Source organism: Paramormyrops kingsleyae, chromosome 1 (assembly GCF_048594095.1).
Source record: "Paramormyrops kingsleyae isolate MSU_618 chromosome 1, PKINGS_0.4, whole genome shotgun sequence".
NCBI classification, from domain to species: domain Eukaryota; kingdom Metazoa; phylum Chordata; class Actinopteri; order Osteoglossiformes; family Mormyridae; genus Paramormyrops; species Paramormyrops kingsleyae.
In genome coordinates, this window is record NC_132797.1 from 37,786,938 (window position 1) to 37,801,157 (window position 14,220).

The window sequence follows — 14,220 nt, forward strand, 5'->3', positions numbered from 1 at the left end:
ACAACATGCAAAATCAAACAAGAATTGCCCATTTCAGCATACACAGTGTATATTGCCAAACATATTGCCTTTACACATGAACTTTAATGACATCCTATCTTAATACATAGGCTTTAATATGGAGTTGGCCCACCCTTTAGAGCTTCAACTCTTCTGGGAAGGGTGTCCACAAGGTTTAGGAGCGTGTTTATGGGGAATTTTTGACCATGGTTCGCAGTATCTGCTCTAATTCATCCCGAACGTGTTATGTCAGGTTGAGGTCAGGGCTCTGTGCAGGCCAGTCATGTTCCTCCATACTAGACTTGCTCTTCCGTGTCCTTATAGACCCTGCTTTGTGCACTGGTGTGCAGTCATGTTGGAACAAGAAGGGGCCATCCCCAAGTTGTTCCCACAAATTTGGGAGCATGAAATTGTCCAAAATGGCTTTGAATGCTGCAGCATTAAGAGTTCCTTTCACTGGAGCTAAGGGGCCAAGCCCAACCCCTGAAAAACATAATTTCATGGAAGCTGCTTTTGACAGCATATACATTAATTTTCCTTTTAAAACCAGTATAAATACAGCAGATAGATGCCCACTGATGCCATGCTTCAATGGAAGTTTATGTAAGATTCTTGTACGCTTTGTCTAAATGGAGAATAGACAAAAGCTTATTATGTGTTATGTGTTTTTGGTGCCTGCCAGGATACCGTGCTTCATAGTTTTTGCTTAAGCAGCGATTAATGGATGGATAGACTTGTAGTCACATATTTCAGACTCGGCTGGAAGCCAGACACAAAACAGGATTAACTACCAAAAACATTAATGTTCATGACTTTCACTTGGTATCGGCTGTGTTGTTTCACACATTTTAATAATCACTATTGGTAGGGGTAGCATACGTCCGGTTGTAATGGTGCAACCCACATGACCAAAGTTACAGTGGAGTACCAAGTGGAGGAAAAGGTACCAATTATCAATATACAGCCACTCAGTATCATCACACAGCATTTGCAAGGCTCGTTTACTTTAAAAATTAAATTAAAAGGGCAAAATCCGCTTTGAATTGTCTGATATTGAAAATCATCTCCTTCTTCCAGGAGCATTGAAGGGTCAGATTTCTTATCTGTATGGCTCCCTTTTATCAGAAACCTCTTCACCTTTGAATCCTTTAAGAAAGGTTTGGGAAAAGGATATGGGCCGATCATTTACTGATGATGAATGGCTCTCTATATGGTAGGAGGTTTTTCATAAATCAACCTCAGTTTCTGTACATGAGCAAAACTTGAAATTCATATATAGAACATATCTCACCCCTGTACACCTCCACAATCTGTACCCAAATGTATCTCAGTTGTGTTTTAAATGTAATTCAAAAACGGGAACATTGATGCATCTATTCTGGGAGTGTAAGAAAATAAACATTTTTTGGTATGAAGTGCATGATCTGGTTGAGAAAATACTGGCTAGAAAATTTATTATGTCTCCAATTATATACCTGTTAAATTGTAAAATATCACTAGATCTTTCTTCTGATTTAAATTGTTTACTAAATTTCATTACTGGCAAAGAAATGTATACTTATCTTATGGTCATCATCTTGTGTACCAACTTTAAAGATGTGTTTGTCACAAGTGGGTAACCTTCTCCCATTTGAAAAACTTACATACCACTTACAGAATAAATCTGAACGATTCTGGCGGATATGGGCCCCTTTGTGGGATCTACTTGATCATGACTCTTTCTTTCTTTTATGCTTTCTTTTAATGAACTGTTTTGCCCTTGGGTCTTTCCATGTTCACTCTTATATTAATAGATTACTGTTTGTTTTTAAATGATTTCTGTAGGTGTCGACTGTATATTGATTTGGCTCTGTTTTTTTTTTTCCCTGTTGTTAAATATAAAAAAAAAAAAAAAAATTATTAAATTATTTTTAATTCAGACTATGTTTAGTTGCCTAGAATTCATTTAAAAAAATCTTTAAAAAAACGCTCTGTAATAAAAAAAAATAAAAAATAAAAAAATTCTTGCAGGCTAGCTGCCACAGCCCAGGGTCATCACGGACCTCGGGCTGAGACAGCCAGTAAAGCACCTCGTCCAGCAGCTTGAGGCGGCTGTCCTCAAGCTGCGGAGGTGCGCTCGGGAGATCAGTCATTCTGTCACGTTGCGCGGTAGGCGGACAAGCAGGAAGTCGAGTGGAGCCGGGGATACGGACAAAGGGAGTTTATTCCGGGGCAGACTGGCAACAAACATCGAACATGACACCACAATGACTGATCTGGGGAAGACTGACTGAGACTCGGACTAAATACACAGGACAGGTTGGAATTAACTAGACATAGGTGGGAACAATCAGGAAATAACATGAGGTAATGAGCATATCCCTACGTGTCACATTGCCCACAAGTGTTAACCCATTGAACCCTATCCATTTTTGAGCATTTTTCTATCCCTTTGATTTTAGGCTTATTACATTATATGTACATGGGTTAGCCAAGTGCTTTATGGTTTTGTTTTCAGGACATTCTGGGCTACTCAGATATGTCATAATTTCATGTGTAAATGCTGACATAGTCGACATTATTCTTCTTATGAGGAAAAACTACTTGCACGTACTGAAATTTTTAACATTTTTCTCATAAAAATTTGTAAACTATACAAATATAATCTTATAAATGTTGAGATTAGAGTGTCTATGGTGTTGGGATACAGGGGTTTCATTGATGACCTTCCTATGGGTTAGTATTGTGAAGGAATACATGGTTAGTGCCAGGCATAAATGAATTTCTTCAATTTTGCATCCATATGTGTAAATTGTTGAAGTTATCTGATAGACAGCAATGCATGCTTATATATATGATATATATATATATGATATATATATATATATATCATATATATAAGATGCAAAAGCCGCTAAACACCACCTCCATCAAAAATGAGATGTGTTGAGTAAATGCTCTCCACACGTAGTATACGTAAATCAAATAATTTTGCTTCAAAAACCACTAAATACCACTCTCCGCCTCGTCTGAAATATGGATTTGTTGGCAAAATCCTCTAAAAACCACTACCCTTTCGCGCCAAAATCCTGTACATTCCGAGAGCCAATCAAAACGCATGATCGAATCATGTGACTTCAAGTATTTTCACCGCGCTGAGGAGTCGGGTTTACGACAGCATAGATGAGCCTGTCCTAATGACAGTAAATGGACAAAGAAAACGTCATCGCCCTCAAAACTCTGCCCGTTATAAGGCGAAAGGAAACCGATACAGTGGAAATGACTTGGTCACAAGTAAAGCATGCACTCATAAGAATTCATCGTGCGCTGCTGTTACTCTCACGGAAACAGACTTATCATACATCAAACAAAAGCTGTATTACACCTGCGATAAAGTCAAACAAGATGCTATTATTCTGTCTCATATGGTTGTTATGCCGTGCAAACGGAGGCGGCAACAACATTATAAAAAACGATTCAAATTTCAAGCTTTTTGCACATTTTATGATGGTAGTGGGCATTTTTTATTCAGATTTATTTTAATGTTTACAAACTTAAAGAAATACTTTGTTCTACTTGAATCTGATCCACAAACATCAGACAGGAAACAGCTTGTTGAAGTTTTATTAATGTCAGTTTAATGTTACTGAATGTTTGCCTTCATTCATACTGGGCAAAAGAGTGACTGCAGAGAAATTGAGTAGGATGAGCTCATGATCAGAGGTCCCATCCAAAAATGGGTATGGAACATGGGTATGAGTATGAACCTACCCCCCCCCCCCAATTGCTTGTGTGTGCTGTCATTATTTTGTCTTTCCTACAGTATGTCTTTCTAGACAAGGTGGATTTAGAGATTTTTGCGAGAAAAGGACCTGTGGATTTAGTTGCTTTTGACGCAAAAGAAAAAATTTTGAAAAACTTTTTCTGGGATTGCTGTACTGTTCAAGCCGGACGGGTTGTGTTGTGTGCCTGTTGAAGCGGTTGATTTGATTTGAATTATCTGTAAAGTATATTTGAGCGTTTGTGTGCCAGCACGGTTACGTGGGTGGTTGTTGTTGTTTTCATTTTTTACTCTTATTTTTACGTGTGTGCTTGTCTGTCCTTGTGAGTGTTACCGACAGCTGGCGGGCGCGAGTGGCGTTTCTGTTTGCGTCCTTCGCATCAAACACCCGCGGGTAATATTATCGAACATCGGTAACATTAACTCTAAAAGGTCAGTTGCTCCGGAGCTTTGCTCGGTCGCCGGTCGGGGCCGGGAGGACATTTTCCACTTTTTTTCCCGCTCCGGCAGTAGCCTGCTTTGAGAGGGTTTTTGTGGTTTTTTGGCCTCCCTAGAGCAACTTCGCTTTAGTTTAAGCTAAACGTGGTTCAGCAGGAAGTTAATCTCGGGTAAGTAATTGTAAATTTGGTTATTTTAAAAGTTAAATTTAAAGGTTGTTATCGCTGACGCTGCCGGATAATTTATAATAAAGTACCGATTTAACGCAAGTGTTAATTTAGTGTTTTAGTGTACTCGGCACTTTGTTTTAACTATACGTTAATTAGATCAACTAAAAGTTTATATATTCTCTATTAATATACTGGGCTGGGAGTAAAGGACGGGAACATAGTGAGTTAGGTAATTATGGGGCCAGCTCAGTGTTGTGTTTGCAAGATGTTTGCCCTTCTGGATGCTTGCGTCCAGTCGGACTTCGTCTGCGAGCGATGTGGGTTAGTTGACTCACTCATGGTCCAGGTTCGTGACCTAGAGGAGCGGCTGGCTCTCATCCAGCATAGCAATGAGTTAAAGGAGAGAGTTAATACGCCTTCTAGGGAGACTATGTGTACGTCACAAGCGGGGAGGGGGGAGAATGATGAACAGGTAGGTCGAGAGAGCTGGGTGAACGTAGGTCGTAGAGGTAGAAAAGGACGTACACAGTTCACAGAGGCGGCATCACCTGAAGTAACGGTTTCTAACCGCTTTCAGGTGCTTCCAGCTTTAGAGCCGGAAGAGACTGGGGAGGCAGGTGGGCCCTTGGGCACCAAGGAGCCACCTAACCCTAGTAGGAGGGAGGTTGTGGTAGTTGGGGATTCAATTATAAGAGGTGTAGATAGTTATGTGTGCACCCGTGATAGAGGGTCCCGTACGGTGTCTTGCCTGCCTGGTGCCCAGGTAGGGGACCTTCCAGATCGAGTGGACAGGCTTTTGGCCCCAGCCGGGGTGGATCCAGTGGTCGTGGTGCATGTTGGCACCAATGACATAGGAAAGGGCAGAAGGGCTGTTCTGCAAGATAAATTTATAGAAGTCGCGGATAAGCTTAGAAGCAGAACATCCACGGTGGTATTCTCTGGAATACTTCCCGTGCCACGTGCAAGTCAGGCAAAATTAGCTGAGATAAGGGGATTAAATGCGTGGCTAAAATGGTGGTGTAGGAAAGAGGGGTTCAGGTTTATGGGGCACTGGAAGACCTTCTGGAACAGGTGGGACCTGTTCAAGCCGGACGGGTTGCATCTGAACCATAGGGGAACCAGTGTATTGGGGAGGCGTATGTGCAGAATAGTTGAGGAATGTTTAAACTAGGGACTGGGGGGGCAGGGAGGTCAGTTAAGAATTTATGTGGGGAGAGACGGAAAGCCCAAATAAAAATTAAAAGTAGACACTGTAAAAGGCCTACCATTAGTGGTCTGTATTTGAATGCTAGGAGTATTAGAAACAAAATTAATGACTTAGAGGCTTTAATTTCTTCAGACAATTACGACATTATAGGAATAACTGAAACATGGATGAGTGACAATGATGGTGATGAATATAATATGGATGGTTATACGTTGTTCCGTAGAGACCGGATAGGCAAGAAGGGAGGTGGTGTTGCAGTATACGTAAAAGAAAACTTGCAGGCAAGGGATCTCACTGATAAAAATAAAAATTCAGAAGCTGTATGGATCAAACTTGATGCTAAAGATTCAAATGGCCTAATTGTCGGGGTTTGTTATAGGGCACCTAATGTAGCTGTAGAGGAAAGCAGAATATTATATGATGATATCAGGATTATGAGTAATAAAAATGATGTGGTGGTTATGGGTGATTTTAATTTACCTGGGATACAGTGGGACACAGTCTCTGGCTCTTCTGTAAATGAACTTGAGATGGTGGAATTAGTACAGGATTGTTTTTTTACTCAGTTTGTTAATACTCCTACCAGGGGAGAAGCCCTTCTTGATCTCGTTTTTTGTAATAACCAGGATAGGATTGGAAAATTAGAGGTTTTAGACCCATTGTACGGTAGTGATCATAACATGGTTAAATTCGAGGTTAATTTTAGTGTCCAAAGAGCAAAGTCTAAATTAAAAGTATACAATGTTAGGAAGGCTAACTTTAATGGTATGAGACGGAAATTAGAAACTGTAAACTGGACAGAGTTAAATAGCAAAACAGTAGAAGAGGCATGGGAATTTTTCAAAAGCACATTGTTGCAAGTGCAAGAGGACTTCATACCTGTTTCCAGCAAAACTAAATCTAGGAAACGACAACCAAGGTGGTTTACTAAGGAAATTAAGAATAAAGTCAGGAGGAAAAGGGCTCTGTTCCACAACTGGAAAATAACTAATGATTTCAAAATCAAGCAGGAGTATCTAAGTCTACAGGCAGAGTTAAAAAATGACATTAGGCTATCAAAGAGGGATGTAGAAAGAAAAATTGCATTGGAGGCTAAGCATGACAGTAAAGGTTTCTTCCAATATTTTAACTCCAAGAGAGCACTAAAAGCTGAAATCACTAATTTGCAGGATAGTAAGGGCCTTATAATTGATAACAAAATTGATATGGTAAATGAGTTTAATGATTATTTTTCAAGGGTGTTCACAATAGAGAACACAAGTAACTTACCACCAATTAATACGAATACAGCATCGTCTATGACCAATATATGTATAACTGAGGTTGATGTGATACTAAGCCTAGCTAAACTCAAAATAAATAAATCGCAGGGGCCTGATGGCATCTTACCTTTAGTCTTGAAAGAGATGAGGGATATTATTAGCCAACCTTTGACTTTAATATTCCAGAAATCGTTATCTGCGGGTGTGGTACCATCAGATTGGAAGCATGCTAATATAACACCCATATTCAAAAAAGGGGATAGAAGTAATCCGGCAAACTATAGGCCAATCAGTTTAACTAGCATTACTGGAAAAATAATGGAAGCTATAATTCAAGTGAAAATGGTAGATTACCTAGATGCAAATAACATTATAAAGGATAGCCAACATGGATTTAGGAGAGGTAGATCCTGCTTAACGAATCTGCTTGAGTTCTTTGAGGAAGCTACAAGTGAAATTGATCACAAAAAGGCCTATGATGTGATTTACTTAGATTTCCAGAAAGCCTTTGATGTTGTCCCCCACAAACGGCTCTTGTTAAAGCTTAAAGCTGCAGGAATTTTAGGAACTGTGGCAGCTTGGATCAAAAACTGGCTAACTGATAGGAAGCAGCGAGTAGTTATTAGAGGCACTATGTCACAGTGGGCCTCCGTTTATAGTGGGGTACCGCAGGGTTCAATTTTAGGACCACTATTGTTCCTAATTTACATTAATGATATTGACACGAATACATACAGTAAACTGGTTAAATTTGCAGACGACACTAAGGTGGGCGGGGTAGCAGATACTAATCTAGCAGCAGAGAGGCTCCAACGGGATCTGGATTTAATTAGCGAATGGGCTGATACTTGGCAGATGAAATTTAACACAGATAAATGTAAGGTAATCCATGCAGGGAGCAGAAATATACAGTACAGATATTTTATGGGTTCCACTGAAATAAAGGTAGCTGATTACGAGAAAGATCTCGGTATGTATGTTGATGCTTCCATGTCCCACTCTCGCCAATGTGGGGAAGCAATAAAAAAGGCGAACAGAATGTTGGGTTATATCTCTAGATGTGTGGAGTTTAAGTCAAGGGAGGTGATGTTACACTTATATAATTCCTTGGTAAGACCCCACCTAGAATACTGTGTGCAGGTTTGGTCACCATACCTCAAGAAGGACATTGCTGCCTTAGAAAAGGTGCAACGAAGAGCTACGAGAATGATTCCTGGTCTTAGAGGAATGTCTTACGAGGAGAGGTTAGCGGAACTGAATCTGTTCAGCCTTGAGCAAAGGAGACTAAGGGGGGATATGATTCAGGTCTATAAGATTCTAACGGGTCTGGATGCCGTTCAGCCAAATGACTATTTCAATATTAGTCTAAATACTAGAACTCGTGGCCATAAGTGGAAATTAGCGGGAGAACATTTTAAAACAAATTTGAGGAAGCACTTCTTTACACAGCGTGTAGTCAGAGTATGGAATAGTCTTCCTGCTATTGTAGTGGAAGCTAAAACCATGGGTTCCTTTAAATCAGAGCTAGATAAGATTTTAACAACTCTGAGCTATTAGCTAAGTTCTCCCCAAACGAGCTTGATGGGCCGAATGGCCTCCTCTCGTTTGTAAATTTCTTATGTTCTTATGTTCTTAATTATTTGTTAAAAAAGCACTGAATTGGCTGAAGTTACAATTCTGAAAAAAATAATTCACTAACTAATATCCTTATCATTGCCTTTACAGTTAAGTGATTGAACTTGAACATAGGTGCCTGATAAAAAGTGCTCTTTTAACAGAAAAGTGGTCAGGTTGATTTAACACAGACATGTATAATAGACAGTTTTAGAGTATAATGCTGAATGTTTGTCGCTATCTTTTTTCGACCTATATACACTCACCTAAAGGATTATTAGGAACACCATACTAATACAGTGTTTGACCCCCTTTCGCCTTCAGAACTGCCTTAATTCTACGTGGCATTGATTCAACAAGGTGCTGAAAGCATTCTTTAGAAATGTTGGCCCATATTGATAGGATAGCATCTTGCAGTTGATGGAGATTTGTGGGATGCACATCCAGGGCATGAAGCTCCCGTTCCACCACATCCCAAAGATGCTCTATTGGGTTGAGATCTGGTGACTGTGGGGGCCATTTTAGTACAGTGAACTCATTGTCATGTTCAAGAAACCAATTTGAAATGATTCGAGCTTTGTGACATGGTGCATTATCCTGCTGGAAGTAGCCATCAGAGGATGGGTACATGGTGGTCATAAAGGGAAGGACATGGTCAGAAACAATGCTCAGATAGGCCGTGGAATTTAAACGATGCCCAATTGGCATTAAGGTGTCAGGGTCAGCCCCTGCTGTGGTCCTACCGTGTCCCTTCCCCGTTTGGCCAGCAGGCATCGCTGGTCATCCCGTTCTTTATGTTAGTCTTTGTTCTCCCCGGTTACCTGTCTGATCATGTGGCTCAATGTCTTGAGCGTCCGGTTGTCTTTGTACCTTCTGTCCTGTGTTTGAATCCCACCTCCTGTTTTATTTTGCTCCCTAGTGTTTCAGTTGAGTTTGTCTAGTTATTTGTATTTGTCTAGTTATGTGATTTTGTATATGGTTTTTGGTTTTGTTCCTTGTGCCCCTGCTTGTGTCTTTACCTGTTTAAAGTCCCTAGTATTGGTTTCTGTTTCCCTGTTTCCTTGGTTAGTTCTTAGTTTCCCTGTTTTGTTCCTTTGAGTTTATTGAGTTTCACCTGTGCCCTGTTGTCCTGGTCTGTTAATTAGTCTCACCTGTCCTGTGTTAGTCTTATTACCCAGTTTGGTTTCTGTATTTGAGTCCCTGCTTCTGTTCTGTTCTCTAGTGGTTCGTTGATTGTGATTGTGTGCGATGTTTGATGATTTTGATGGTTTCAGTGTTCGATGTTTGTTATTTAGTCTTGTTTAATCCCCTTTAGTTTTGACCCCTCGTGGTCCTTTGTTTTTGCTAGCCCTCCCTTGTGGTTTTTTTTAGTTCAGTTAAATAAACCCCGTTTTTGTTTTTGAGCCGCAAGTGGGTCGTCCATCCTTTCTGTACCTGCAACATGCCTCGTTCCCGTGCCCGAGCCGCCTGCATACATGACACTAAGGGGCCTAAAGTGTGCCAAGAAAACATCCCCCACACCATTACACCACCACCACCAGCCTGCACAGTGGTAACAAGGCATGATGGATCCATGTTCTCATTCTGTTTACGCCAAATTCTGACTCTACCATTTGAATGTCTCAACAGAAATCGAGACTCATCAGACCAGGCAACATTTTTCCAGTCTTCAACTGTCCAATTTTGGTGAGCTCGTGCAAATTGTAGCCTCTTTTTCCTATTTGTAGTGGAGATGAGTGGTACCCGGTGGGGTCTTCTGCTGTTGTAGCCCATCCGCCTCAAGGTTGTGCGTGTTGTGGCTTCACAAATGCTTTGCTGCATACCTCGGTTGTAACGAGTGGTTATTTCAGTCAAAGTTGCTCTTCTATCAGCTTGAATCAGTCGGCCCATTCTCCTCTGACCTCTAGCATCAACAAGGCATTTTCGCCCACAGGACTGCCGCATACTGGATGTTTTTCCCTTTGCACACCATTCTTTGTAAACCCTAGAAATGGTTGTGCGTGAAAATCCCAGTAACTGAGCAGATTGTGAAATACTCAGACCGGCCCGTCTGGCACCAACAACCATGCCACGCTCAAAATTGCTTAAATCACCTTTCTTTCCACACCCCTAAATGCATTGAAGTAACTGCCATGTGATTGGTTGATTAGATAATTACATTAATGAGAAATTGAACAGGTGTTCCTAATAATCCTTTAGGTGAGTGTCAGGGTCGGCCTCCCGCTGTGGTCCTTCCGTGCCCCTTCCTCGTTTGACCAGCAGGTGGTGCTGGTCATCCCGTTCATACGTCAGTCCTTGTTCTCCCCTGTTACCTGTCTGGTCTTGTGGCTCAATGTGTAGAGCATGTGGTTGTCTGTGTACCCTTCCGTCCTATGTTTGAATCCCACCTCCTGTTTTTGTATTTTGCTCCCTAGTGTTTCATTTGAGTTTCTTTAGTTCTTGTGTCTGATTTTGTAGTTGGTTTTGTTCCTTGTGCCCCTGTTTGTGTCTTTACCTGTTTAATTCCCTAGTGTTGGCTTCTGCTTCCTTGATTAATTCTTAGTTTCCCTGTTTTTGTTCCTTTGAGTTTATTAGTTTCACCTGTGCCTTGTTTTCCTGGTCTGTGTTAATTAGTCTCACCTGTCCTGTGTTAGTCTTATTACCCAGTTTTGGTTTCTGTATTTAAGTCCCTGCTTCTGTTCTGTTCTCTAGTGGTTCATTGTCTATGTCTAGGTTGTTTGTGATTGCGTGTTAGTTGATTTGTATTTTTTGTGTTTCATGGTTTGTTTCAGAGATTCCCAGTATTAGTTGTGTATTTAGATTTTGTTATTTAGTTTTGTTACTTAATCCCTTTTTAGTTTTCGACCCCTCGTGGTCCTTTTGTTTTGTTAGCCCTTCCTTGTGTTTTTCTTTATTCAGTTAAATAAACCCTGTTTTGTTCTCTGAGCCGCAAGTGGGTCGTCCGCCATCCTTTCCGTGCCTGCACCATGCCTCGTTCCCGTGCCCGAGATGCCCACAACCGTGACAGAATGAACCACTCACAAGGACGATCCCCAGGCTCCAAGACACCTGCCCCACCTGAGGGTCAAGTCACCGCCCAGACCCGGGAGGAGGAGGTCAGCACCCTTCGGGAGGTCTGGATGCGACTGTCCCAGACCCCGACGCTCCTCCAGTCGCCCTGGTTATGCCGTGCCCTGACCGAGGCCGGCAACCAGCTGCTCCAGCTCTCTCCAGCATCTCCGGAGGAGGAGGTGCGAAGGCTGGAGAGGGCCTTCTGGCACCTGGTGGACCTGGCCGGGTCACCTAAGGAACCCGAACCAGGTTGCCCAGGGGAAGCCCCGGCCGCTCTGCCCGAGCCCTGCCCAGGGGAAGCCACGGCCGCTCTGCCCGAGCCCTGCCCAGGGGAAGCCACGGCCGCTCTGCCCGAGCCCTGCCCAGGGGAAGCCGCGGCCGCTTTCGCCGCTCTGCCCGAGCCCTGCCCAGGGGAAGCCGCGGCCGCCTCCGCCGCTCTGCCCGAGCCCTGCCCAGGGGAAGCCGCGGCCGCCTCCGCCGCTCTGCCCGAGCCCTGCCCAGGGGAAGCCGAGCCGCCCGTGCCTGGCCCACAAGGGGCCGCCGCCTCTGCTCTGCCCGCGCCCGGCCCACAAGGGGCCGCCTCCTCTGCTCTGCCTGCGCCCGGCCCACAGGGGGCCAGGCCTTTTGACTTTGCCCCTGCTTCTCCACCCAAGACCGTCCTGGCCCCAAGCCCCAAGATCCGGATGCCTACCTCCACCCAAGCGGACCTTTCCTGGCACTGGTGGAGGTCCAGCAGAGGGCCAGGCCGGTTCTCTGTCTCCCGAAAGGGGAGACGGGGACACACTAGGCGGTCCAACCACCTAGACCCAGTCTCTTCCTCGTCACCCTCAAGTCCCAGGTCCTGTCCCAGTCCTGCAGTCATCCCATCACCCTCCAGTCCTTCACTCCCTCCTTTGTCACCTTCCGGTTCCCATCCTACAGACCCCTCTTCATTAACTCCCAGTCCTGCAGTCCCTTCCTTGTCACCCTCTGGTCCTAGTTCCCGTCCACATCCTGCTGTCCCTTCGTCGCCGTCACCTTCCAGTTCCCGTCCTGCAGTCCCTTCCTTATCACCCTCTGATCCCAGATCCCGTCCTCATCTTGCAGTCCCTTCCTCATCGCCCTCCAGTTCCCGTCCCCGTCCTGCAGTCCCTTCCTCATCGCCCTCCAGTTCCCGTCCTCCTCCTGCAGTCCCTTCCTCGCCGTCACCCTCCAGTTCCCATTCCGGTCCCGTGCCCTTCTCATCATCGCCCTCCAGTCCCAGTTCCTGTCCCAATCCTGCAGTCCCTTCCTCGTTGTTCCCCTCTGGTCCCCATCCTTCCTTATCGTCCTCCAGTCCCCATCCCGGTCTTGTGCCCTCCTCGTCGTTCCCCTGTCTTGTAGTCCCCTCCTCGTTGTTGCCCTCCGTTCCCAGTTCCCGTCCTTGTCCTAGGGTCCCTTCCTCATCATCCTCCGGTCCTTCGCTCCCTTCCTTGTCACCCTCCGTTCCCAGTTCCCGTCCTCACTCTGCAGTTCCTTCCTTGTCGCCCTCCTACCAACCACCTACCCCACATCCTGCCCAACAGTTCCCCTCTCCGTTTCCTGGTCAGCTGCCCCAACAAGTTCCATTACTGCCCTTTCCTTCCGGTCCCTCTGCCCCGCTTTGGTCCCAGTCCCATGTCCCTGGTCCTTTCCCTCGCCCTGCTCCTTTTGTTCCTTTCCCTTCCGGTTCCCCTACATTTTGTTTTCCGCCTCATGCCCCAGGTTTTGTTCCTCCGTCCCCGCGTCCGTTCCCGAGTCAGTTGGTTTTTGGTCCCCATGTTCTGTCTCCTGCTGTGTTTTCCCGTCTGGTCTTTTTGTCCCAGCTCCTGGTGTCTGCTCTGTCTATTTTCATGCCCTTCTTGTCTGAGTTTTTGGTTTTGTCTGTCCAGTTTCTCGGTTGTCGTTAGTCTGTTCCCTGTCTTGCTCCGCGTCTGCGTCCTGTCTGCCTGTTCTCTGTGGCCCTGGCAGTGCCCCGGCGCGCGTCCGGTGTCCGCGCCTTAGGTGGGGGGTACTGTCAGGGTCGGCCTCCCGCTGTGGTCCTTCCGTGCCCCTTCCCCGTTTGACCAGCAGGTGGTGCTGGTCATCCTGTTCATACGTCAGTCCTTGTTCTCCCCTGTTACCTGTCTGGTCTTGTGGCTCAATGTGTAGAGCATGTGGTTGTCTGTGTACCCTTCCGTCCTATGTTTGAATCCCACCTCCTGTTTTTGTATTTTGCTCCCTAGTGTTTCATTTGAGTTTCTTTAGTTCTTGTGTCTGATTTTGTAGTTGGTTTTGTTCCTTGTGCCCCTGCTTGTGTCTTTACCTGTTTAATTCCCTAGTGTTGGCTTCTGCTTCCTTGATTAATTCTTAGTTTCCCTGTTTTTGTTCCTTTGAGTTTATTAGTTTCACCTGTGCCTTGTTTTCCTGGTCTGTGTTAATTAGTCTCACCTGTCCTGTGTTAGTCTTATTACCCAGTTTTGGTTTCTGTATTTAAGTCCCTGCTTCTGTTCTGTTCTCTAGTGGTTCATTGTCTATGTCTAGGTTGTTTGTGATTGCGTGTTAGTTGATTTGTATTTTTTGTGTTTCATGGTTTGTTTCAGAGATTCCCAGTATTAGTTGTGTATTTAGATTTTTGTTATTTAGTTTTGTTACTTAATCCCTTTTTAGTTTTCGACCCCTCGTGGTCCTTTTGTTTTGTTAGCCCTTCCTTGTGTTTTTCTTTATTCAGTTAACTAAACC

At 44.2% G+C, this 14,220-nt stretch overlaps 1 protein-coding gene across 1 annotated transcript; it reads left to right on the top strand.

The window, feature by feature from the left end:
- Positions 1-11,417: 11,417 nt before the first annotated feature.
- Positions 11,418-13,547, top strand: LOC140589101 (uncharacterized). The gene is made up of 2 exons (XM_072712620.1): positions 11,418-11,751; positions 12,004-13,547. Exons 1-2 carry the CDS (start codon positions 11,418-11,420, stop codon positions 13,407-13,409), a joined length of 1,740 nt encoding a protein of 579 aa, XP_072568721.1. The 3' UTR covers positions 13,410-13,547.
- Positions 13,548-14,220: the final 673 nt, after the last annotated feature.